The sequence below is a fragment of the Phocoena sinus genome, chromosome 2 (assembly GCF_008692025.1).
Source record: "Phocoena sinus isolate mPhoSin1 chromosome 2, mPhoSin1.pri, whole genome shotgun sequence".
NCBI lineage: Eukaryota > Metazoa > Chordata > Mammalia > Artiodactyla > Phocoenidae > Phocoena > Phocoena sinus.
This window is the reverse complement of record NC_045764.1, coordinates 168,880,541-168,907,584: the sequence shown is the minus strand read 5'-3', so window position 1 is coordinate 168,907,584 and position 27,044 is coordinate 168,880,541. Positions and strand designations below refer to the sequence as shown.

Sequence of the window (27,044 nt, the reverse complement as noted above, 5' to 3'; positions counted from 1 at the left end):
CTTGTTTTACTTTTTATGCTGTCATCTCATGATTAAAGGTTAAGTTCTGTCTACTGTATTATATCTGTGGCACTGTGTATGTGTTGTAAAGTGAGGTGGTTTTGCCATTGCTGAATTTTATTGTCTTGATTTAGAAGACATTTTATTTTGATGTGGCTCATGGTTCTTATTTGATAGTGATTTTGTGGTAGTATATAGTGGGTAGTACTTTCAGTGTAGTGCTGTCTTCAAAGGAGGATGACTTTTATGGCATTGAGAGATTTATTCCCTGCCACTGTCTGATGTGTGAGATGCTTGTTTCGTTTGAGAAAATAGGTATTTCATCAACATTCTCTCCCTTGTGACCCTAACATCCTGTGGTCATTACTTGTGGCAAAGGAGAGAAGGGAAAACATTTATTCATAAGAAGTTCCTCCTTAACTGTGTGCCAAGATGTTTCAGGTGCTTTTATGTGTGTTCTTATTTAATCCTCACCGTGACCCTGAGACAGACTTGGTATTGTCTTATTTTACATGCAAGGAAGCTAAGACTCAGAGAGTTATGAATCTAGAAGTGGCAGAGCCAGGATTGAATCATGGTTTGTGGGCTGTCTTCCTTACGTTGCATTGCTGTTCCAAGTGGATTTTAGGGAAAAAACCTGTGTAACTTGCAGGTAAGTTTTTAGTTAATACTTGTTTAATGAATGGAACTCTGTCTTAAATGTTCAGGTGACCTTTGGTTATCTGAATAATTAAGATTTTTAACTTTTTTTGTGGTAAAATATAACAAAATGTACCACTTTAACCATTTTTAAGTGTACAGCTTTGTGGCATTAATTACGTTCACATTGTTTGCCTGCCATCACCACCATCCATCTCCAGAACTTTTTCATCTTTCTCAACTGAAACTCTGTACCCATTAATCACTAACTCCCCATTCCACCCTCCTCCCAGGCCCAGGCAACCACCATTCTGTTTTCTGTCTCTATGAATCTGCTACTCTTGGAACCTAATTGAAGCAGAATCGTACAACATTTGTCCTTTTGTGACTGGCTTGTTTCACTAAGCGTAGCTTCTTCCAGATCCATTCATGTTGTAGCATGTGTCAGAATAGCCTTCCTTTTTAAGGCTGAATACTATTTCATTCTATATGTATGCACCACATTTTGCTATTCCATTAATCCCTTGATGGACACTTGGGTTGCTTGTACTTTTTTGGCCTTGTGAGTGATGTTGTTATGAACACAGGTATACAAATACTTGCTTGAGCCCCAGCTTCTGCTTCTTTTGGGTATACCCGGAAGCGGTTGGATTGTTTCTAGATCATCAGAACACTAGACTCAGAACTTATTGCAGTATGAGTTTTCTCAGGGTTTTTCCAGGTGGTTATACTTCCCTACAAATAGGAACTTTTTATTAATAGAAGACTTTAATCTTCTTGAGGCCCAGGATTTACTTGTTTTTATGATCTCGGTTCCCACCAGTGTCTGGCAAGTAACTGAATTCATTCAGTTGGTCCATCATGGAGCCATGTTCTGCTCTGTTGGATGTCAGAGGAAGGTACTGGTCAGGTCCCTGTTTAACTTGTGTAAATAGTTAAGTTGGAGCCAAGTGATTTATCCTTGTGCTCTGCATTTTGGACATTCAAGAGTTCAGCTCATTCTCAAAGCCCGATGGATGTATGCGTTTTATTATTTGTCTCCTTTGAGAAAGGATTTGAGATGGTCTTAAGATAGACGGATGTTGGAGAGGACAGTGAAAATAGTGGTGAAGGTCGAGGGGTAGAGTGTGGAGGGAATTAGATGAGAAGCTCAGCGCAAGGATAATTAGCGTCCGCATGTCAGTAAAGTTTTTTTTTTTTAATATTTTATCAGTCAAAGCAAAAGAGGATACAGGACTAATTATAGTTGGTATTGATTGGTGAAAGGAAGTATAGCAGTTAATCAGGAGAAGCAGACTTTTCTCTTGTATGATGAATAAGCCTTTGAATTCTCTTGTAAAATGACATTAACAATATATGGAGAAAACGTTTTACATTTTATAAATGATGGAGAAATAGTTTTCACATGCCATTTTAGAGCAACTGGATAAAGGCCTCAGACATAATGGAAAAGCGTTAGTAATGTAGGTATACACGTTCTGGTGATTTGATTCATTAGTTTAGTTAATTTCTCTTTCAGACAATGTCCATCATATATCAGTTGTCTCATTCAGGCTTTTGACAGACGCTGAGTAATAATCCATTCACAACGTACTCTTTTCTGGATAGTATAGGCAGTCAGGATTTTCCAGATTCTCTCTGCCAGTCTTTAGGAATTGTGTGTTGGTCTAAAAAGTAGGATTGCTTGTATAGTGGTATAGCCTTATTTTTGAGGTCCAGCTGATGAAATTGAAATTTTCAGTCATGTAAGAAGGCCTTTGTTAAAATAAATTTTGAGTACAAAATGGCTTTCCTATCTTCCTGGAATTGTCAGTAAATTGTTGGTTCTCCCTTAATATGCAAATTTGCTATACATTTTAAGTAGGTGGCTAAGAAGATGCCACAAGAAAACATTGTCTGAGACTGTCAGTAAGACTTACTAGAAATAAGACACGAAAGACTTGAATTTTGGCCTTGCTGTTCTGATGTTTGAAGCTCATGGTGACACTAAATGTGCTGTGTTAAGGTTTATGGAATGGTAAGGATAGTAAGGGTAGAATAGAGCAGTGCTGGCGTAAAGAGGGTGCTCATCTTTGTTGAGTGAATAAATTATTCTTACATTAGTTTTTAAAGGACTTAGAAGTTAACAGTTTTATGGCAAATAATATTGCTTGTATATTAAGGCTTTTAAAAAGATCATTACTATTCGGATTTTGGACAGATCACGCTGCCTCATTCTTCATTAGTGAGGACTTATTATGTACACAGAGACATTGTGGATAGAGAGAAGGATTTCATAGAAGAAAATTGCTGTGAAGTTGGGAGTTTTCCTGGTATTGTAGGCTTTCTCATTGCCGAAGCTGGCTAACCCTGCTAGCTGCTGTGGTGGTTCTTTCTCAGGTGATGGCTCAATGTATGCAATAAAGTAAGAATTTAGAAAACACATTTGGAAATTCTTTTTTGATTAGACTACGTCAGCACACCAGTTCAGAATTTTAAAAATAATGTGCTTAAAGAACTCAGATAATGAGAGAGGGATCTCAGTTTAAGAACTGATCTTTGACATGATGTAGAAAGGTTCTTTGATTAAGGAGTTAGATCAGTAACCCTGTTTGAAGGGAAGGAGAAAGGCAGTAGACTTTGAGATATTTTGAGATTTTTTTTTTGAGTGGGCGAATTTAACACGCGGAGCCCAGAGCTTCGCGTGGCCTCTCCTCTCGCCCATCCTGCTACACTGCCATCACTCATGGGTAGCTCTGATTAGTGGTGTTTTAAGCTTTTTCCATCGTGCAGAATTAAATACTAGTATTTTATCAAAGCATTATAAGGATGTTTAAGAGCAAGTCTTTGGTGTCAGAGAGACCAGGGTTCAAATTCTGATTCCTCCAGTTTATAGCTGAGGAGCATAGGGTGTCTGGCAGCCTTTCAGAGTCAGCTCCCTCATCCGAAATCCGCTCATAATAATAGTACCTACTTCTTGAGGTTGTGAGGAAAAAGTGAGTTTCTTAAACTCTTAACCCAGTTCTGTCTCATAACCACCATTTCCTAAACTTTAGCTGATGTTATTTTGCTTCAGATACGTACATTAGAGGAAATTTTCCTCAAGAGTATCTTCTTAATGTGATTTGATGATATTGTGATTTCCCCCAGAATTATGAATATTGAGATGTTATGCTTAGCTTTATAATGGAAGATGAAAAAGAAAAGAGGGCTTGAGTGCAGTATTTCACAGGCAGGTATTCTGTATGAGGATGGTCTGTATTGGGTCAAATGGTTCAGCTACCTTAGTTGGGTCTCTATAATAGTGACCAAGCATAATAGTGCCTTAAGTATGGCTAAATTTCCCTATGTAACTATCATTCTTCTATTATGTATGAATACACGCATCATCCTTGAATCTATATTTTGCAGCAGCATAAACTTTATATATGTATCATGTGTACTTGATACAGTCCAGTGATTCTTATCCTTTGGAGACTCCTGATTTGACAAAAGATACGAGTCTTATCCCCAGAAGAATGTGCATGTACCTACTGAGAATTTTAGATACAGTTATAGGAGGAGCAGGGACGCCTGCTGCACCCCATCCGTGCATGCTGATGTAGGCTATATGAACACAAATAAAGACCAGTAATAGGTTAACCAAGGATAAAAAAATTTCAGACAATTGAGGCAGACATGATTGGTGGAATGAATGAACAACGTAAAGTAACGAGTGGTTAGGAGACCTGTGTTCTAGTTTGGCTTTGCTTCTAAATAACTAGATATGTTAAGGGCAGGTCACCCTGGCCTTTCTAGACTTAGTTTTGGTTTTCTCACTTTTAAAATGAGAACGTTTGTAAGGCTCCAGGCTATCTTATAGTCGGTAATCTTTGAAGCATCTGTATAATTCAGGGACTTCTCCATTTCAAGCTGAATCTAAACTGCATGTGAGACTTGGAAAAGAGAGGCTGCATTTACTGAGCATTGAGGTTTAGTATGTAGTGACTATAAGAAAGTAGGTGATGGAATTGTGAACTGTTCGGAGCAGGAAAGGTAAGGTGAAAACCATGGGAAGTAAGGCTTGGAAAGTAGGTCAAGTTGGATTGACGGCCAGATCTTTCAGAGACAGTTGAGTCTTTTCATCTTTTACCTCTGCATCTAGTACAGCTTAGTGAATGATTGCGAATGAATGAGAGTCTGATAGGAACTGTTCAAGCTCTTGATCTGATCAATATGATGAAGAGCAAGTAACCCACTGAGAGGCCTCTGGTACTATTAAAGAGGAAGAAAGTGTTTGATAGGCACCTTCGTATTTTAATTTTAAAAGCTTATTATATTTTTGTACGCGACTTCCCTGGGGTTTCAGTGGTTAGGATTATGCGTTCCAGTGCAGGGGGTGCGGGTTCCATCCCTGGTCGGGGAGCTAAGATCCCACATGCCTCGTGTCCAAAAGGCCAGAACATAAAACAGAAGCAATATTGTAACAAATTCAATAAAGACTTTAAAAGTGGTCCACATTAAAAAAAAAATCTTAAAAAAAATGCTTATTATATTTTGTATATAACACTACCGGGATTACCTACCTTTTCCAAGGGTCTTGTATATTGTACAGCTAAACATTAAAAAGAAAAAACCCCTAATTTAAAAATCTTTATATGTACCTGTTACATATAATAAACTCAAGTAATTTATTTATCTTAGACCAAACATAATTTTGGTGTTCAGAGGAAAAGGCATAATTTTGTTGATTAAAAACATACGAACAAATAATAGAACAACCTAAATTAGGCATTTAAATGTAGTGTGTAAATTCTACTGGAGTTAAGGCAAGCTGTAATTTCCAAATGCTGTTAGTGCTTAAAAAGAGTAATTCTTTATTGCTTACATAACACATGGACTTCAGTTTCCAACCCTTCTTCAATAAAATATGTGAAATGAAGCATTGTCAAAGGGTGCTTTCTTTTGGGGATAATTTGTAAAAAAAAGTTTTTGTTGACACATGACAGAATTCTGAAGGAGAATATTTATTGTTATTATTTAAAATCAGTCTTTGTGCATCTCTAGCTTTTCTGTTGCTGAACGTTAGGAAAATTCAGGGAAGTTTTTTTTTTTTTTTAGATTTATTTATTTATTTTTGGCTGTGTTGGGTCTTTGTTTCTGCGCACAGGCTTTCTCTAGTTGTGGAGAATAGAGGCTACTCTTCGTTGTGGTGCGCAGGCTTCTCATTGTGGTGGCTTCTCTTGTTGTGGAGCACGGGCTCTAGGCATGTGGGCTTCAGTAGTTGTGGCACATGGGCTCAGTAGTTGTGGCTTGCGGGTTCTAGAGCGCAGGCTCAGTAGTTGTGGCGCACGGGCTTAGTTGCTCTGCGGCATGTGGGATCTTCCTGGACCAGGGTTCGAACCCGTGTCCCCTGCATTGGCAGGCGGATTCTTAACCACTGCGCCACCAGGGAAGTCCCCGGGAAGTTTTTTTACATATGAATTGGGTCCATATTTTGGCCAGGAGTAGGGAAAAAAATAATTTTCCTAAGGCCTCTTTAGCATGCACACGCTTATACATGTGCACATGCACGCATGTACCCACACATACATGTACACATGCAAAACATACATTTATACCTACATATATACATGTATGAAATCTGTGTCTTGCCTCAGCAGCAAATGCTCTGGCAAAATGCTTACCTGTGTTGTCTATATTGAGTGAAGAAAAAGTTACATGGTACATTGTAGTTTCTATAATATTAATTAATCTAGTTTATTTCACTATGTCTGAACCCCCTTTATAATAATCTGTCTTAAGGTAGCACTTAATTCATTTCACTAGAGAAAGAAGTCATTATGTAGTTTCTGTGTCAAGCAGTAAATCACGTTTAGTCTTCAGCTAAATGTAATAAAGGTATTGAAAAAAATGGTGAGATATATAGTCTGTTACTGTGTATTTATTGAGCACCTAAACTAGAAAGGCCAAGAGAAATATCCATAGTCAGGGCTGATTTCAGTTGCTAAGGCTTTATAATTAAAGCAATATTTGCTTATATGTGTTTATGCAGATTCAGTTAAAAGTAAAATATTCAGTGGGCATCTGTTAATCTTAAAATGGATACATTCTTTTTCAACCCCCTGAGGAGATCAAAAGGAACATATCCAGATACATATTTTGACCGGAAGATCACTGTAAAAATGGGCACTTCCTTTGAGACCATAGTGTTTTGTATATTGTGAAAATAAAGATAGGAATCAGACAAAATTTTAAGCAGAATTCTACTTCTCCCATTCATTAGCCACATGGCCTTGGGCAAGTTATTTCAAATCCCTTTAAAATGGAGATGATAACTTGTCTTAGTGTTGCTTTGTGGATTAAACCAGATAATAGAATATAAGTGCTCAATAAAGGTAAATTTTCTCCCTTTCCTTCTTTACTCTGGGAGCTTTTGATATTTCATACTTGCCATGGTATATGAAGAATTTTTACACATTGTATTAAGGATTGTTTACTTCTCTTTTATTTTAAATTTTATTTATTATTATTTTTTGCGGTACACGGGCCTCTCACCACTGTGGCCTCTCCCGTTGCGGAGCACAGGCTCCGGACGCGCAGGGTCAGCGGCCATGGCTCACGGGCCCAGCCGCTCCGCGACATGTGGGATCCTCCCGGACCGGGGCACGAACCCGTGTCCCCTCGCATCGGCGGGCGGACCCTCAACCACTGCGCCACCAGGGAAGCCCTTGTTTACTTTTCTTTTAAAATAAACTTTAAGTGAAATCAGTTTCAGTTGATACACAGGAAAGTACATATATCGCAGGGGCACACATTGAACATACCGGTAACCAGTGCCCAGATCAAGGAACAGGTATGGCCTATGTTTTTTTTATAAGGTTTTCTCAATGCCCCCTCCCAGGCACTTCCCTCTCCCCCGTCCAGCCCCCACCAAAAAGAGTAAACACCATTCTGACTTAATTATTTTTCCTTATTTTTAATTTTATGTAGTGAAATTATATGGTAAGGTTTTGTGTGGTTTTTTTCACTTAATAAGTGTGTGAGATTCATTCTGTGTTGCATCATTGAGTTATAGCACTTAGTTATGTGATGTGTCAGCATTTACTTATGTTATATTGTTGATGGAGATTTGGCTTGTTTTCAGCTTTGGCTATTATGAATAGTGCAGTTCTGAACATTCTCGTGCATGTCTTTTGGAGAATATTTGTACATATTTCAGTTGGGCATACACTTAGGAATGGAGTTACTGGGGGGTACATGTATATTCAGCCATAGCAGATACTTCCAGTGTACAGGGTTGCCAGTAGTGTGTGAAAGTTCTCTAAGCTCCACGTTCTCCCCATCATTTAATGCTGTCTCTCTTCATTTTAGCTCTTCTGATGGGTGTGTGGTAGTAGCTCTTGGTGGTTTAATTTGTATTACTCTAATTGCTGATGAAGTTTATTGACCATTTTGGTATCCCGTGCTTTGAAGACCTTTGCCTGCTATTTGCTTGTCTGCCTTTTTCTTATTGCTTTGTAGCAGTTGATTATATATCTCCTGTTCTGGCTTGGCTTTTCACTCTCTTAATCAGTTCACTTTGTAAACGGAAGTTCTTAATTTTAATGTAGTCCAGCTTGTTAATTTCTTTCCGTATAATAAATTTTTGCTCACCCCAAGAACAGGAAAGTATTCTTCTATTTTTTTCTAATAACTTTATTGTTTTACTTTATACATTTAGATATCCAGCTGTCATTGATTTTGTGTATCATGTGAGGCGGGAGTCAAGATACACTTTTTCCACCTAGATACATAATTAGCCTAGCTTTTATTTGAAAAGATCATCTTTTTTCCCTACTGTGCTACAGTATTGTTTTTGCCATTAATTAAGTAACCTTATGGGTGTGGGTCTGTTTTTACATTCTGTTCTGTTGCATTGTCTGTTCTTGAGCCAGTACCTGCATGCTGTTTTAATAAACTGATTGATTTTTGAATATTAAACCATCCTTGCATTCCTCTGATAAACTACGGCTGTTCACGATGCATTATCCTTTGTACATATTTCTGAATTCAATTTGTTAATATTCTATTTAGTGTTTTTACATTTTTTGTTTGAGAGACAGGTCTATAATTTTACTTTCCTGTAATGTACTCAGGTTTTGGTGTCAAGTTCATGCTGGTCTCATGTAAAGAGTTGGGAAGTATTTCTTCTTATTTCTGACCTCCCGAAGAGTTTGTCTTTGAGATCGGGGTTACTCTTTAAATGTTTTGAAGAATTTACTAGTGAAGACATCTGGGCTTGGAGTATTTCATAATCAGTTTTTTTTTTTTTTTTGCGGTACGTGGTCCTCTCACTGCTGTGGCCTCTCCCGTTGCGGAGCACAGGCTCCAGACGCGCAGGCCCAGCGGCCATGGCTCACGGGCCCAGCCGCCCCATGGCATGTGGGATCTTCACGACCGGGGCACAAACCAGTGTCCCCTGCATCGGCAGGCGGACTCTCAACCACTGCGCCACCAGGGAAGCCCCATAAGTAGTTTTTAATTAAATTTCTTTAAAAGCTGTAGGCTTCTTCACATTTTCTCTTTCTTAGATGTTAATTTTGGTAAATTGTATTTTGCAAGAAATTTGTCCATATCATCCAAAGTGTTCTCCAGAGTAAGATGTAATTGATATTAAAACATAACCAGGGCTTCCCTGGTGGTGCAGTGGCTGAGAGTCCGCCTGCCGATGCAGGGGACACGGGTTCGTGCCCCGGTCCGGGAAGATCCCATATGCTGTGGAGCAGCTGGGCCCGTGAGCCATGGCCGCTGGACCTGTGCGTCCGGAGCCTGTACCTCGCAATGGGAGAGGCCATAGCAGTGAGAGGCCCGCGTACCGCAAAAAAAACAAAAACAAAAAACAAAACATAACCAGATAAAACTTTGCTCTACGTGGAAAAAATTACAACTTTTTAAGAGAGTCATTTAATGATTTAATATAAAAAAATACTCTTTGTTGTGGTGTATGGAAGAATAGAAGTGTTTAATGTCACTGAAATTAGGTTTTTTATGTCCTTAGAATTTAGGCACAAGTATGATTTATATGGACAAATTCAGTTCCCTGAAAACTAATAGAGTTAGTTTCATGAAAATGATATTCAAAAGCTGTCAGTATGTGACATCTTTAATTAGATTGGAAGCTAAATTTTTAATCTTTGGCCAAAGTTCACTCTGGTTAAATTTGACTAATGAATTATAATTTAACATATTCTTTGTTGTTCTTGGAAGGATTGTTTCTGAGTGATAGTAAATAAAAATAAGTAGTTAAAGTATGAAACAGTAGTATTTTAAAAACCTTCCGGGAGGTGGGGGGCAGTCAATATTCAAATGGCCTCTACCTAAGAGTTGCCTATTAGTGGTGAGAATTGTCAGCCTTTCTTCATGTATTCAGATAGATCCTGCTTGTGCCTGGTACTCGGATTGGTTCTGGACATATGGATTATATATATTACATTACTGTCTTTTAACTGATATTGTTAACTTTGTGAAAATGTGACACTGGAGGTGAGACTTGAAGATTGAGGAGCAGATGGCCAGGGGATGGTGTGTGTAAAGGCTCTGAGGTAGGAAAGAGCTTGGTGGAGGGCCTAAGGCCCTGTGACTAGTGGGAGACGGGGGAGTTACCCAGCCCCAGTCAGGGAGAGGGAGAGGCAGGGTCACACATAGTAAGGATTTTAGATTTTATCCTAAGTGCAAAGGGAATTCATTGAAGGTTTTGAGCTGTCTTGCTGTCCTGGTTTGATTCATCACGTTTCTCGTACCCAGAGTCACCTGGAGCTTTACGCTCCATGAGTACTCTACTTTTGATTTTAATCCCTTTGTTTTTTTTCTGGGACTGATGCTTGTTGGTAGTCCTTGGCGAGAGGTTGAGTTTGGCAAATGACAGCTACTTCTTCTGCTCTTAGTGTTGGATACTGTGTCTCAGTCACATTGTCTATTTGCCATTCAGACAGTTTACTTACTGAGTAGGTCCCTTAGAGGTGCCAGACTTTATCTTTGCAATCATGTGTAAGCAGATACATATGGGGTATCCTCGTGGCTTTGCTCATGTTCAAACAATGTAGGATTAAAAGCACTAGGATACGGTATCCTTGCAGGATACGGTAGCCGCCAGTTTTGTCCTTTGGTCCAATGTGGGCGCTTGCCTGTTTTTTTAAAGAGGACTATAACAGTTCTGAAAGGTGGGACCAGTTATAGTTTTGGTTCTTGCTCTTCTTCCCATTCTCAGTGGTCCCCAGATTTGTGAACCATGTAGCATACTCTTAATTGACTCTCAAGGAGAGGCTCTGAGAGTCTTTTTGAGCATGGTGCCCGCAGTCTCTCACCTCTTCTCTCCAATGTGTGCAATTCCTTTTTCCACAGCAAACATCTTACCTATTTTTTTTTTAGTGATTTGCGTAGTTGACTTACGCTAGAGTTAAATGTGTGTGTTGTGGATTATGTAGGGAGAAGGAGGAGCCAAGGGGCTGCCATCTGTGTAGGTGCCATTGTAGAAATGAGGTCGTTTGCCCGCAGTCTTAGAGCTAACGGGCTCATTCACCACTCTGACTTTGGAGCCTACTCCCTTTCCTCTCTTACCTGGATTCTTTCTATACTATATGTATATTGGGTTTAATTGTAACATAATTGAGTGAAATAAGAGTTGTTACCTTAGGAGACTGCATTTATTTTGATGCTGCTTTTCTTTCTTGAAGCAGCTCTGGAATTCCTGTAAGAATGGTTGTGTGAGGGGGTGTTTTTTTACTTGTACTTAGCAGTAGCAGATCTTCATCTTTCTTTTTAGATTAATTGAAGTTTTGGAGAAGTTCCTTTGATCTCCAAGTGGAAATGTACCGTAGGCAGTCAGGGGTAGTGAATTGGAGCTAGAGGTGGGGTGACCAACCCTCTTGGTTCTTCCGTGGTTGGACTGGATGGGTGGGTGGTTCCTGGGACAAGGGATTTCAGTGCACCAACAGGGACAGCTCCAGCCAAACCTGTATTCGCAGAGGCAATGATTGTAACCAGGAAAAGGAATGTCCCCTGTAAAGGAAAGAGTAAAGTTCAGGAGTCTCTTACTTTGTTGTATTCAGATTTCTTGTATATGGGCCTTGATAGAGAGTCATTCTTAGGCTGAGATTAAGTAGGTGACAACCCTTGGTGTATGCTGAGACTAAAAAGGCCCACAGGACGAGATTCTAATCCCTTTAGAGCTGTGTAGAAGGCCCTTTATGGTCTCGCCCCTGCTTATCTTACCACTTTCATGGTCTTGCTGTTCTCCTGTGGGACACGGCGCTGCAGCACACAGCTTGTAATTCCCTCAACTCGACTTGCCTGGTTTCTGCTTAAACGCTGCTTCACATGCTGTCTCCTCGTCCCCATGATGTCCTGTATTATCTTCTCCCTAACTAGTGCTATTACTACACATTCTTCAAAACTGAACTCAGGTTCTCACATTCTCCAGAATACAAGTTTGCATTAGGGATGTCTTGCTTAATAAATACGTGTTGAATGAATGAACAAATAATTTGAGGGGCAGGAGGTGCAATGAGAGTTTTTTAAGTGGGGAAAACCACTTTAAATGTTACTTTTTGTACTGCTCATCTGTGGAGGCTGTGATACACTCGTCGTGGAGTTACAGGGAAAGCAGAGAGCATGAGTGGCTGCACGTGGCTGTGGTGTAGGCTCTGCCTCTCACCTGGAACTTTGATGTGTTTGCTTCCTGACTCAACATTGACTAAGCGTCCATCCATAATCATGTTTGTTAGGCTCATTTTGTCTCAGAACTGACCTCTCTTTAGTAGTGAAATGTTCACATTGTAGCATCTTAAAGCAGCTTGACATAGAGAGTTGAGTTGTGGACCCTTTTCCCTCATGGATGTTCTTATGTGTTGTAAAAGGTAGAATTGAGTAACATTCTAGCACTTGTTGAACAATGTTTTTGAGTAAAGTACAGAAACTTGGAATCAAACATTAACCTTAAAACTCACCTTGAAAGCTAGTGATGTATTAAATATTTACCTTTCTGAAAACAAAATTGCAAAGTAAGGTCATTATAGGTGACTTGAAGGGCAGGGGCGGGTATCTGTGCCATTTCGATGTGTTGGAAGGTGGTCTTTTGAAGAAGTATTCCAAGTAAGTGGGCCATTGGCTGGCAGCCTAGAGTTACTTTCTATATGGAGATTTTGGTGGATGGAATTTGTTAAAATGGTATTTGACCTGTATTCAACTTCAATTTTGGACAAATCCCATTTTAGGCATAATTACCTGGAAATGTAAATATAATATGTTTATGCTACAGATTTTAGAGAAATGCAGAAATTTGTTTGGTTCATAGAGTAGTGCAGGAAAAGAAGGCTGGTGAATTTGTGGTTTAAGTTATAGAAACTGGGGTAAATTTTACCACATTCAGTGGCTTAAGAAGGGAGTTTTTTCCCCCAATACTTAAGACAGAGTCATATATCTTTATTGTCTTCATCCTCAGTTTAAGAGTGTGTTTAATTCTGAAAGTAATAAAGTGTTCAAATTGTAGGGGATTTTAAAATGCAGAAAAGTTTTAAGAAGAAAGAAATTACTTATGGTAGTAATCCCAGCCTCAATTTTGGGTGCAATTTTCTTTCCCTCCATTCCTCCCTTTCTTCTTTTCTTTAGTTTTTAACTTGAGGACACAATCAGATCTTCCTGTAAATAAAAGTTTTTCATTGAAATCCCATAACATAAGCATTTTTGTTTATTATAAACTGTCATCATTTTAATAGCTCAGTTGAACTGTAGTTCATATAAAGTGAGCCATCCATGGTTTACCAAACCATTCCCTCACTCATTGTTAGACATTTAGAGTTTTTGGGGGAGGTGGGAGGGACATTTTTTGCTATTATAAATGGTAATGCTGAAGGGTGCATATCTGAATGTGGTTTGTGTTAATGTTGTAAGCTAGATTTATATGCAAGGATTTCTAATTAATAATGACAGATATGACAAAAGTGAAAATGGAAATATTTCTCTTGTGCTGTGTATTTAACTACCTAAGACTAAAAATTCCAGTGTTTAAATTTTTGAAATTATTATCCCTTTTCTCTTTGGTCTGTCACTCTTTGGTTTGACCTTAGTCATTTCATAATCTATATTCACCAAATAATAGTTGATAAATCCTTGAAATATTTATTTTATGTACAATGGGTATTTTGGATGTTTCCTATCTTTTTGTTTTCTCTTTTCTTGCATTTTATATTTTCAAAACTTGTCTGATGGTGAGGATGATGATGACGACGGTTACTTGCCCAGCTGTGTACCATTTCATTGCCTAAGAAACAGTTCAGTCATGTTTGCAGTGATGTCTGGGGAGCCAAACAGAAGTAGCACGTAGTATTTTTTGGTTTTTGCTTTTAAAGAGGACTAGTGGACACAAAGGTGTTTAATTTTAGTTTACATTATATACCATGTTTTGTGATTTAAATTTGTTTGATTTTCATTGCACTGTAAACTCATAATGACTAGGTAGTTTGGAGTTTGTGGTTTTTCAGGTTCATCTGATTAAAAATACTGTATAAAATCTTGTATAGTACTTTAACTTTGTATGGGAATAATTTTTTTATATTGAATCTTAGGATTGATACAACATTTTAGGTTCTTTAAGGAGTTCCTTAAAGTCTTAAGAATTGTATGACAACAGTGGTTGTAGATAGAGATGGTCGTGTGGTTTCTTTAAAACTATCTGTTTTTGAACATTTTCTGTGCAAGGACTTTTGCTCTACCAAGGTTATTATGCGTTTAATTACTTAATCGTCATAATAGGTGCTCTATTTTATAGGCAAGGAAACAACCTTAGAGAGAGGTAGTAGAGTCTGATAAACCTTGGTCTTCCTGACACTGGATTCTGCTAGCATTCAGATTATTTTAAATGAAAGATACTTAAAAAGAAAGAAAGAGAAAAGACTGCTTTCTACATCCCCAGTGGCCTTACCCAGTGTCCCTCCCACATCAGAGGGCCTCGCTGAGGAGGGAATGACTGTATTCCAAAATATTAAGAAGTGAGAGCATTGGCTTGACTTAGGAATTAACTTAAAACAGCCTCCTCTCTTTCTCCTCTAACTTTAATTTAGAAAAGGGAGGTTGTTTGGAGTTATTTGTAAATACCTTGGATCCTTCTTGTGTGCAGATTCCTTTTTAGGAACAAGAGGAGGTGTTTGTGCACTTAAGTTCTATTTTCATTTTTAAAACTGCTCTCTCTAGTGCAGTTGAGCAGTATATTTTAGGATTTTTCTACTGTTTTAAGTTTCAAGAAGTGGATTTTGTTATTTGGTGTGAATACTTTTTGAGAATTGGACTATTTTTTTTTTCTTTAAAGCTAATGTTGGGGAAATATAATTAAAAACAAAATCTCCTCCCAACCCAGAAAATCTCTCCAAAAATGTAGAAGGGAAGGAAGAATTTTTATTGATTAAGCATTAAACTAGAATGTGATGTGTATCTCAGGCTATCCACTAAAGAGATTGCAAAGACAGAAACCTTATTCTTTTGTATAGCTAAGTGGTTACAACACTTTACACCCATGTTTTCAAGATAAAATTGCTAATTTTCTCGTATCTTTATGACTGGTGGTAGGTTTTGCAATTTGGAGTCAGTTGCCAAATTAGGCCATCCTAGGAAACTGGGAGATTGGGCATTATCTTTCTTGGTGATGACATATCTTAAGGAAACATTCCTGAGAAGTGAGACTGGCTAGAGGCTTATTTGGCTTTTATAAAGATTCAAGTACAGCACAAAAGGACTGAAAAAGAAGTTCTGAAAAAAAAAAAAGGAGGGGAAAGAGTCTCTTTCCTTTATTTTCAAGTGGGAGAATTGAACCACTTATTTTTAATTTGCCCTTACGTCAGCAACCTGTATTATAAACCTGTTATTTTATATCCATAGCCAAGGATGCTCTTAGCATTTAGGCTTTGGTTGGAGTTAAAATTAATGTCTTGGATCTCCATAGCATATTTGTTACTGTATTAGAGACTAAAAGCTCTTCAGACGTGTTTTAGTTTTATCTCTTAGCTTCCAGGAGTATTTTTGACAGTGTTTTAATGTCACAATATTGATGTTGTGTGGGTGTGTTCTTTTGTTCACTATGGAACTTCATGGTAGTTGCGCATTTTGGGCTTCATGAGAATAGGAATGAAATCTGGACAGTCATATTTGTAAAGTTAGTAGTATCAGAATCTGTGACACATAATAAAATGAATGAGTTGGAAGTTTTCTGTTACCAGTTTTGAAAATATGCACCAGGAAGCTCTAGATGCCTTTAGACTTCAAACTAGGAGGGTTAGCTGTCTGTTGTTACAAGCCTTTGTCTGAAAGAGTACAGCCATATATGGGATCTAGATGGTAATTAGGTTAAGTTTGTTGGTTTATACTAGAACTTGACTGAGCATCTGGTATGTGGCATGTCTTTTTCAGAGTTATCTTAAAGGGACCTATCAAACATGAGTCATGTATGTAATTTAAATCGTAGTCATCAATTAAAATTAGAAAACTTGACCTATTGGCTCCGTAGTATGAACATAAGTTGTCATTGTACTTGGCATGTTAACTTTCTAATTTATCTCTATACAGAATTGTCTAGGGAAGTAAGTTGGATAACTCAACAATAATTTTGTAATAGTGGAGTTGCATTAAGTTTTAAAGGACTATCAGCTTATTATTTTGGCTACAGTGTTTCTAGAAAAGAGGTGAATATGAATTGGAAAGACGTCGAGTGTGACACATCAGGCCAAGTTGGTGTATTGCATTTACATCATACTAGGTGGCAGTACAGAACGGAATTAAAAGTCAAAGCATGAGGTAGTTTTTGAAAACACGAACTTACTCATTAGGAGAGTAAGGGGTTATAAGTTCATGTAAAGCATGGTACTGACTTACTGTAGTCTTTTAGTATTTTTTTAGTTTATTTTTTTGCGGTACGCGGGCCTCTCACTGTCGTGGCCTCTCCCGTTGCGGAGAGCAGGCTCCGGACGCGCAGGCTCCGAACGCTCAGGCTCCGGACGCTCAGTCTCCGGACGCTCAGGCTCAGCGGCCATGGCTCACGGGCCCAGCCGGTCTGCGGCATGTGGGATCTTTCCGGACCGGGGCACGAACCCGTGTCCCCTGCATCGGCAGGTGGACTCTCAACCACTGCGCCACCAGGGAAGCCCTCTTTTAGTATTTTTAAAGCCAGATTTTACTGGGGGGGAGATGTAATTTACTTCCAGGAATTCTCCTTATATCTAATTGAATTGTACTAACAACTCTTAAAAATTCCCAATTGTAATAGAACATAATAAATACTAATTTTTAAAGGGCAGCCCTTTCATACTTATACTGTTTTCTTGATTCCCAATAGATAAGTACAAAAATTGTTTTTATCAGAGATCTTATTCTGATAAGATAAATATCAGAAAAGTTTGTCAAGTAGGAAATTTCTTAAAGTTGTTTTTTAAAAATGAGTTGTATGTTCTAAAATATTCTCTCTGATTGCTTTTAGGTTACCTAGGGTATGAATTAATACAGACTTGGAAACTGAAAGAACTTAGAATCAGCATTTTGAGGTAAATATGTACATACTAAAGTAGTGTTAAGGTTTCCCCATTCTGCTTTGTTACCTTATTAGCGAAACCAATTTGTGTATGAAATGAGAAAGTTTAACCTCCATGCACGACCTATAGACTAGACTAGACTAGACACAAATAAGTGAAAAGAAACCACTGCCAATTTGTTTTTCCTGAGCTTGTGGTAGTAGAAGCATTGCAGTTAAGGAGCATAAATGAAATCCAGTATCAAATCTAAAAAAAGCAACATTGATTAAATCAAGCTTTTCACCTCAGTACTTTATGCTTCCTCATTTATTTTTTTTATTAATTAATTTATTTATTTTTGGCTGTGTTGGGTCTTCATTTCTGTGCGAGGGCTTTCTCTAGTTGTGGCAAGCGGGGGCCACTCTTCATCACGGTGCGCGGGCCTCTCACTGTCGCGGCCTCTCTTGTTGCGGAGCACAGGCTCCAGACGTGCAGGCTCAGTAGTTGTGGCTCACGGGCCTAGTTGCTCCGTGGCATGTGGGATCTTCCCAGGCCAGGGCTCGAACCCATGTCCCCTGCATTAGCAGGCAGAGTCTCAACCACTGCGCCACCAGGGAAGCCCTACGCTTCCTCATTTTTTGACTTATAATTTTGATTTTGATTTATAATCTCTTAGGATTATTTAGGACCACCCCTAAATTTAAATTTCTCCACAGTATTGACATTGTTGAACTGAGTTCTTAAATTTTTATTCATAAATGAATTTTATAAAAGAGTTTATCATTAGATTAAATTGTTCTTTGAGTTCGTATTTTTAATTTCCTTTGAGAAATTGAAATTGCTGATGGATTTCATACTTGTAGTGAAAACTTGCTACCGGGTGATTTGGATTACTCAGCCAAGTACTCTTCTGGTGATCTTCTTTACTTCTTTTGTATATATGAACTTAGGAAATGACACATCTCTGTCCTTTTATTTATTTATTTTTTCCATTTCCCTAATCACTGTCTTTAGAATTTATGTACTTTGTTTGATTTCCTTGCATTCATTTTTAAATCTTTCCTCTAACTTTTCTCAAGACAGCCCACGCCCCACCCCAGTCTCTGGGAATTAGGCATGCTATTGTTATAGCTCATTCTCTTGTTCTTTGTTTTAGAATAAGACTTAGTATCCTAAAATAACCCAGATGTCTTTTGTTTAAATTTTAATCCAAAGTAATGGCCTTTTATTCAGCTTTTCATATCCATAAGGCTTTCTTGTAGATGCGTTTATATTTAGTTTAAGTACAGGAGTCTTAAACTTGGCTATTTTTGCATTTATTTTTAGAGCAGAAGCTTGGGTATGCTGTGATTTTCCAATAAACTGCTATCACAATGTCAAAATGCAGTTCAGACAACAGCAACACAGAGATCTCAAACATTAAGACGGTAAATCTGGGCTTTGTCGTATGTGGAAAGAGGAAGAGAGTTTTTATTCATGTGTTTTACTAAGTTATTTCTAAATGAACCATATAAAAGCTATGAAACAACCTCACAGCTTTCATGAGTGTTAATTGTTTGACCAGAAATTTGAAATCTATGATTGGAAAGTAGTCATGTGGATTACTCTGTTGGCTCTGCTGAAGCAGTTAACCATAGTTAGTTAATCTGTGAAACTATAGAACTTTCACTTACCAGCAGGGATTCAGAGCTTTTCATTAAGACCAAGTTAAGAAAAAAAAATCTATTTAAACATGCCAAAGAAAGTAAAAATTGGCGAAATTATAGGTTTTTCAGTTTTCACATTATTGGATTACTTGTTGACTTTTTAAATGTTGGATTTGCTTTCTTCAAATAGATAGTGTATCGCTGGGGCCAGTCACTGTGTACTAAATGAATGAAAATTAATTTAAATATTGTGACCTTCTGGAAATGTAACGGGGAGGGTTCAATTGCCGTCCTCCATTTCCCTGCAAATTCTCTGTCTTGTATCCACCCTTCAGGGTGAGTAGGAGTGGTGCGGGCATGGATCTCCAAACCAAATACTGTAGAAATAACTTTTGAACTATGATTCTGTTCTGTATGGTACTGTGTGGACATTCATGAACCTCTGATTCAGTTCATCAGATATTTATCTAAATGTACATATGGTACATTATACCAGGTAGTAAGAGCTGCAAAGAATGAGACACACATCTAGTTCTCGTGGAGCATGTTTGCCAGTATGCCAGTAAAAGAATAAGTTGTGTATGTATGTGTCTCTGTGAATATATGCAATGTGATGTAAGTTATAAAAGGCAAATAGAAACTGTTTGAAGGTTTTTATGTCACGCACATGGACAGTATTTGCATTTTACGAACCTGTATTTTTTGTTTGCCATGTCTGGGGTGTGATTTGGTTCGGTAGGTGGTAGGAATATGTGTGAGACATACAGCTCTTGTACTCAAGGAGATCCTAGTCTAATGGGTAATATTTATTTATTTACTTTTTAAAGCTCTTTATTTGGAAGTAATTTCAAACGGACAGAAAATAAGATTAGGACAAAGAATATGTGCTTTACCTATTTTGCCCCATTTGCTTTATCAGTTGCACCCATTCTCTCTCTGTATATCTACGTGTAGTTTCTTCTTCTGAACCATTTGAGAATAAGTTGCATACGACATGACCCTTTTACTCCTAAATATTTCACTATATATTTGTCAAGAATAAGGATGCTCCCCTACATAGTCATGGTGCGGTTATCAACTCAGTGAATGTAACACTGCTGTATCTACAGCCTTATCAGTGGACTCTGTAATGGTCTTTATGGCATTGCTCTCAGGAAAGGATCCAGTCTGAGGTCAGTTACTGCGTTTAGTTGTCATGTCTCTAGAGTCTTCTTTAATCGGGAACATTTTCATAGTTTTTCTTTGTACTGGTACTGATAATTTTGAAGAATATAGTTCCCCCTTAAGGAAATGGAACAACAACAACAAAAGAGGAACATTCTTCTATTTTTTAGACTATTCTAAAAGTAGACTTTATTTTTAAACTACTTTATATAGTCTATAATAAATTTTTAACTAAATATTTAAATATTTATACATAGACTGTTTTTAGACTCTTCTAAAAATAGAACATTCATTTGCTTTTTAGACTATTTTCTGGCACCGTCATCATTATTAATGTTGTCTACATGAAAAGGAATGATGACAGTGATCGGAAGGAGGGTTCCCACTGTACATGGTTTCTGGAGGTGGAAGAAATGTGTTTGGGGATTTACACTGCTGCCCTCTTTTCTCCTTTGAAAATTTCCATCCACCACCAGGATTTAGGCTTCTTTCCTGATCCCTTCCACCATGTCTTTGTTTGGTCTTGGATTAACGTTTGGGTTGGGTGAAAAGTGAGGTGTGAGGCTTAACAATGATAAATCGTCCTGCCAGTAAGCAGCCTGGAGTCATGAAGGACAAGTACAGTTGTCCTTCAGTGCCCATGGGAATCGGTCCAGGTCCCCTGCAGATGCCAAAATCCATGGATGCTCACGTCCCTTGCATAGTACAGCTGGCCCTCCGTATCTTTGGATTCATCCGACCAAGGATAGATTCGACCTGCGGGTGTGGAACCCCTGGATAAGGAGGACCGTAGAGATATCCCAAGAATGGTAGGCAGGTGGGAAGTGCCTGCAAATCCCTTGGGCCTTCAGCGTAACCTGCTGGATCTTAGGAAGTTAGGTAAAATAGCCTTCCGCCTCAGGTTCTCTGCAGCGGTGTCAAGAAGCTTGAATGGTCAACCTGAGGGTGTTTATCCTGTGGGCCTGTAGAATTGGGAGAAGTGAATGCTGAGTGTAAAAGGGGTAAAAAGAAAGGCTGTTGGGACTTTGATTCAGTAGAGAGTGAGCACGTTATTTCTCATGAAAGACATAGTTCTGCTTGACCCAGGCAAAATAATGACTTGATAGTTTTTCATAATGTACTCTGGAATGCTGTGCTTGCCATCTTCCTCTGAGAGGGATAATGAGAATGGTTGTGCTGTCTGGTCCACGGACACGCCTGCCTTGCTGAGGTCCTTGGCCCTGCAGCCATTTGCCCCTTTACCATTTACTTGAGATCCTACTTGTATTAGCTGGATGTTGAATTCTTGTCAACTGAATTGAGCTCTGAAATCAGAATTTGGTATTATGCCTATGCATAAGAGAGACTCTACTCTGGAGACTTCTTGTTGGACTAGCTGCAACAATTTAAGTCACTGTGTTGTACAGTGGTTATAAATTTAACATGTCAAGAGATTCAGAGTTTTTGTTGTCAAGGAACAAAGAGTGGGGATTCTTTCTTTCCAGTGTCATAGAGTAATAACAATGAACACTACAAAGCAGTACAAGGGAGAAAATTCCCTTCTACGAGGCAGGTGAATTCTGCTGCTGATGGACTTTCACGTAGAGATTTGAAACCCTAACCCTCTATCTGCAGGTTAGGAATTTTAAAAAGACTGAATTATTATTTTCTCATTTTACATAATCATTTTTATCTTTGGGGAAGAATATATGCAATATAGAAGAGTGCTTAGATACCATGAAATAACTTTTATTTCACAGAATGGTGTCGCCTTGTTTTAATTTATCTAGGATATGATAATTTTAAAGATACATATGTAAATAGTTGAGCAGCTGTGCAGTTGTGATAGGTTGTCAGTTGAGAAGAATGACCTTCTGTGTTTATGGTCCTTTGATAAAATGACCAAATGTTGGCAGGCATTTGAATGCTTCCCGTGTGCAGGCACAGTGCGCAGTGCCTTCCATACAGTTTTCTCATTATTTTATCAATAGCAGCATCATAGAATTTACAAAGAATGTTTGAAATGTATTTACGTATGTATTTGCACGTTTTGTATATATACACGTATTTTAAAGGGCATCGATACTGTACATATTTTCTCTTAAAGGTATATTATGGGCACAGTTCTGTGTCAGTAAATACAGATCTGTCTTATCTTATGGATTTATAGTGTTCTATTTTAAGACTAGACCATAATTTACTTAGCTAACTTTTGATTAATTCATTTTAAGGTTATTTCTTGTTCTTAAGTAATAATGCAGCAATAAATACTCACGTGTTTACCTCTTTGTGCAGCCGCCTGATTCTTTTAGACAGGTTTCTAGGTGTAGAATTGCTGGGTTGGCGAGTACAGAATGCTTGACTTTTAAAACGATCCTCTTAGATCATGAAAAAGCTAAAACAATTATGAAGAGTTTGAAAAGGCCCATAGGAATGATATTCTGATGTTCCTCTTGTTTCCGTGCTTTCTTTTGTTTTTAACCCTGCATGGTTGTGTAATGGTATTCTTTTTCCCTTTTGTAGTAAGCTGTGCTAGAACAAAAATGCAATGAAAGAAACACTGGATGAATGAAAAGCCCTGCTTTGCAACCCCTCAGCATGGCAGGCCTGCAGCTCATGACCCCTGCTTCCTCACCAATGGGTCCTTTCTTTGGACTGCCATGGCAACAAGAAGCAATTCATGATAACATTTATACGCCAAGAAAATATCAGGTACTAATGAGAACACTAATACTGGAGCATTTTCACTAAAATGGAATAAATTAGCATACAGTTGACACAACTTATATAAAACTCCTTTACCTTTTCAAGCTTCCCTCTTCTGATTAATTTTCTCATTCCAGATACTTTTTTTCTTAATAGTCCTTTTCTAACATCTGCTGGGTAATTGATTTGATAGTTTTATTGGTGAAATTTCTTTTTCTTTTTTTTTTTCCCCCTGTGAAAACTTCACTGTTCCTTAGTATCTGTTTGGGTGTGTCTGTCCTCATGATCTGGGTAGGAATTGAGATTGGTTTGAGCAACCTTGGACTGGCAGAAGAACCATGGTTATAGTCATTTCAGTTCATATTATTCTAGAGAAGTTTTCTGTCCCTGTGAAAATAATTCTTAAAGAAATTGTAAATGCCATTTCAACACATTTACACAGCACAGCTATGTGCAACCGGTATTTTAATGTCTCTGATTATTATTCTTATATAAAGATGTAGAATGTATGCTTTTTGAAGGGGCAGATTTGTTGGAGGAAGATTTTAGAAAACAGTGAAATTTTCTGAATTAAAACAAATCCAATTTTCTAAATTCTGTACTTAGATAAGAAGTGTATAATCTTTTTTTCCCCCACTGTATTTCTAGGTTGAACTGCTTGAAGCAGCTCTGGATCATAATACCATAGTCTGTTTAAACACTGGCTCAGGGAAGACGTTTATTGCAGTACTACTCACTAAAGAGCTGTCCTATCAGATCAGGGGAGACTTCAACAGAAATGGCAAAAGGACGGTGTTCTTGGTCAACTCTGGTAATAAAAAATTATTTTATCAAATTGTGTGGAGGAAAACTGGATGAGATTTTATGGTTAAGGAGATTTTTCCTGTGGGTATTAAGTTAAACTCTTGAAAGTATAGAGAGGTTGATGAATAATGTGTTTGTTGAAGCGGAAATATCATTCTGTCTTATTTCTTAACTTTATAGTATTTCTCTTAAATGTTAGTCATCTTACTTCATAGGTGTTAAACTTCAGCTTTTTTCCTAAAACGTAATTGCGTTTAATTCCAATTCTGCATTTTTTTTGAAGGATTACTTTCGGAATATAATCTGATCTAAGTAGTTGTTTTTGTTGTTGATGTTTTAGCTTCACATAGTGTATCAAAAGGTGCTTGATTATGAAATAGGTAACTTTGATTTATGATCTTGCTATACCAGTTGTAGAAAGAAAGTTAGATGCTTAACTTAAAAGTTAGATATTCAGTAAGAGTTTAAAGTACTGGTTTTTATGTGTTTGGGATTAGATATTAAACTAAAGGGTATAAAATGTGAACATAAACTGCTCGGGTACTAATATAACCATGTCACTCCTCTTTTTTTTTTTTTTTTTTTAGATTGTCTCAGCATGTGATGTTCTCATGTGCTTTAAATACATATTAGTCTGTCTTATTTCTTGGTGATACAGTCAGATTTTATTGAAGAAAACAGGAAGGGTGGATCTGGAGTAGTTGCCATTCCAACCTAGAAATTATATTCTTAGATTGGGGAAAGTCACCTTTAAAGAAGGAAGGTGGTATAAGGCTCTCTGAAGTGAATGACAGAGGGTGGGGTGGTGAGTCTAATAAGTGTGTTTTGGAGATTACTGTGAAAATATGATTTTAAATTGGCTATCTAAATTGGTGGTTAGGTGTAATGTATAATAATAAGGATTTCCTGAACTGTTTAACTGTTAGTAGTCCAGAGAGCCGTTTAAGGAGGAGTTCTCATATTTACACGGCATATTATATTTGTAATCAGCAAACCAGGTTGCTCAACAAGTGTCAGCTGTCAGAACTCACTCAGATCTCAAGGTTGGGGAATACTCAGACCTGGAAGTAAGTGCGTCTTGGACAAAAGAGAAATGGAACCAAGAGTTTACTAAGCACCAGGTAAGACTTGTAGAGAATTTTCACTTAATAAATCTGTACAAGTCCTTGGTTTATGAGATGATCTGTAGCCTTGGTTGTCTGAATTAGGTTTGAAAACTCTACTTTTCTGTACTTTGTCAGCCTAGAAGCTAGCCCTCATGCGTTTTCTTACTATAATCTCATCCTAAAGCCAGGTAAATTACTGACATGTATTGCTCTTATGCGATAGAAAAGAAACAGCTTTTACAGTATGATTTACTTGCTTGAAAAACACAAATTCCTATGACCTATTTCCATCTTGCAGATAACTTGCTTTCACAAAGTTTATTCTTGAGTTAAATGTCTTGAAACTGGAGACATTTCTTGGTTGAGGTCTTAGCGTCTTTGATGGAAGACTTCCTCGTAGACGTTTCCATGTAGCCAGCTTGTGTTGAGGGCCTTTCGTGTGTTGGATCTGAAGTGGTTAAGGGATGCTTCCTAACTAAGCTGAGCAGTCCCCAGTTTGCTAGTATGTCTTACATATTGGGGTAAAGCCCTCACTGGTAAAGCACTTAAAATCCACAGAATGATAAGCCCCTGTCTGCTTCCAGAAAACCTTGTCAGTTTGATGGGGAAAAACTGTGATAAAACTGATAGGTCTTATCAGTCAAAATTATGGCTCTAGGAACCTAAAAACCTGAAGTAGATTTAGTAGATTTATCATAAAAACATGGTCTCCATTATCAAAATTTTCTTTCTTGTCTCTTTCCGCGTTTTCCTAATTTTACACCTTGGTTCTCAAGTACGAGCTTCCATACGTTGAGGATTTGGGTTTTAATTTTTACGGATGAGTGTCTTAATCTTCACCTGAAATACAGTGGTTCCATAATCTGATTTCATAGAAGTGTGTCCAGGCAGGTGAATGGCATGTGTTGTATACTGATAGCAGTTTTATTTTAGGTTCTCGTTATGACTTGCTATGTCGCCTTGAATGTTCTGAAAAATGGTTACTTATCACTATCAGACATTAACCTTTTGGTGTTCGATGAGTGTCATCTTGCAATCCTAGACCACCCCTACCGAGAAATTATGAAGGTAAGTTTTTAGATTTTATCAGTCTTAATAACGCAGGTCAAATTACTGAGTATAAGCAATGTTTTTATAGATCAAAAGCAGTATTAGTTACCAGTTTGGGGAACTTGGTTCCAGTGTAGGAATGAATGAATGAATATTAAATTAATGTTCATTTAAATCTATAACCTATAATATTAAACTGTAATAAATTTATAACAAGTTCTAAATCTATAATAAAAATTTAAACATAATATAAATCAATAAATTATATGATCTATCATAAGTGAATTCATAATCCATCATAGCATATTTAAATGTTCCTTTTTGATAAACTGATCTTTTAAACAAGCTACAGTAATTCTATAAGTGATAATTTTAGTATTTGTTAGGTCTTCTTGACATGTTTTATTAGGATGCTGTCTCTTTGGTTAGGGCCTTGCAAAATGAATCCCTTACTGTCAGTATCTTTTGTTTTGTTAGCTCTGTGAAAATTGTCCATCATGTCCTCGTATTTTGGGACTAACTGCTTCCATTTTAAATGGGAAATGTGATCCAGAGGAATTGGAAGAAAAGATTCAGAAACTGGAGAAAATTCTTAAGAGTAATGCTGAAACTGCAACTGACTTGGTGGTCTTAGACAGGTATGCACTTCGTATTGACTGGGCTTTAATGAGACCTGCTATGACAGTTTTAGGCCTTCAGTCTCAGTGCCTTGCAGATAGTCTCTAAGGGAACAAATGGCTATTAAAAGGAAAGAGCAAGACTAAGAATTCCGTATCAAGACAGTCATCTTCGAATGCAAGAATCTGACGTTATTTCCACAGAGAGTAACGGAGGTGTTTCTGCCTTAAGAGGAAATGCTGCATAAGCGCGGGCCCATCCTATTTGCTGGTGTTGACGAGGACTGGGGAACTCTGGAAATCAGCGTCCTTTTCTGCAAGTGTGGACACTTTGTTGTTTTGACCCACGTGTCCCACATGATGCTTTGCAAGAGCATTTATTTATTTACAGGATTCAATATTTTACAACGTGCTTTAAAATAATAGGAAACACCCTCTAGTTTTGAAAGTGGGTGTGAATTTCTGAGAAGATGTTTGTGACTTTGAGGTTTGTCTCTTCGAAGGGGTTGCTATTTCGAGTTTCATTAAAACGTGCAGACACAAACAGCCTTTTTGATCTAAGTTGGTGGAAGTGAGCCTATATAAATGAGGTTTTTAAGTAAATGTAACTAATCCAATTCATATTAAAATACCCATATTAGATATAGCCTTTAACAAGGTTAAAGGTTACCAAGCGGTGATTCTTAGAATAGTTATAATAGAGGTGACTTATTTCTCAGGTTATGAAGTTAAGTCACACATGGGTTTTGAGTACTGGCTCCACTAATTGTAAGCCATGTGACTTCGAGTGAGTCATTTATTGTTCCTGAGCCTGTAAAATGGCATTAGTGGTTTCAAGGGATT

General features: G+C 37.7%; 1 protein-coding gene across 7 annotated transcripts in view; it reads left to right on the top strand.

Moving 5' to 3' along the window:
- DICER1 (dicer 1, ribonuclease III) overlaps positions 1–27,044 on the top strand; it is a 68,033-nt gene that overhangs the window by 4,784 nt on the left and 36,205 nt on the right. For 2 of the 7 annotated variants that reach the window (XM_032621264.1, XM_032621268.1), the window contains exons 2-8: positions 17,099–17,162; positions 18,456–18,556; positions 22,442–22,630; positions 23,273–23,435; positions 24,419–24,549; positions 25,468–25,602; positions 26,062–26,222. In XM_032621264.1, the coding sequence (XP_032477155.1) occupies positions 22,487–22,630; positions 23,273–23,435; positions 24,419–24,549; positions 25,468–25,602; positions 26,062–26,222 (734 nt within the window). In that variant the 5' untranslated portion in view covers positions 17,099–17,162; positions 18,456–18,556; positions 22,442–22,486. The remainder of the gene's footprint in view (positions 1–17,098; positions 17,163–18,455; positions 18,557–22,441; positions 22,631–23,272; positions 23,436–24,418; positions 24,550–25,467; positions 25,603–26,061; positions 26,223–27,044) is intronic. The other 5 variants (XM_032621265.1, XM_032621267.1, XM_032621262.1 and 2 more) reach the window with 3 other exon arrangements.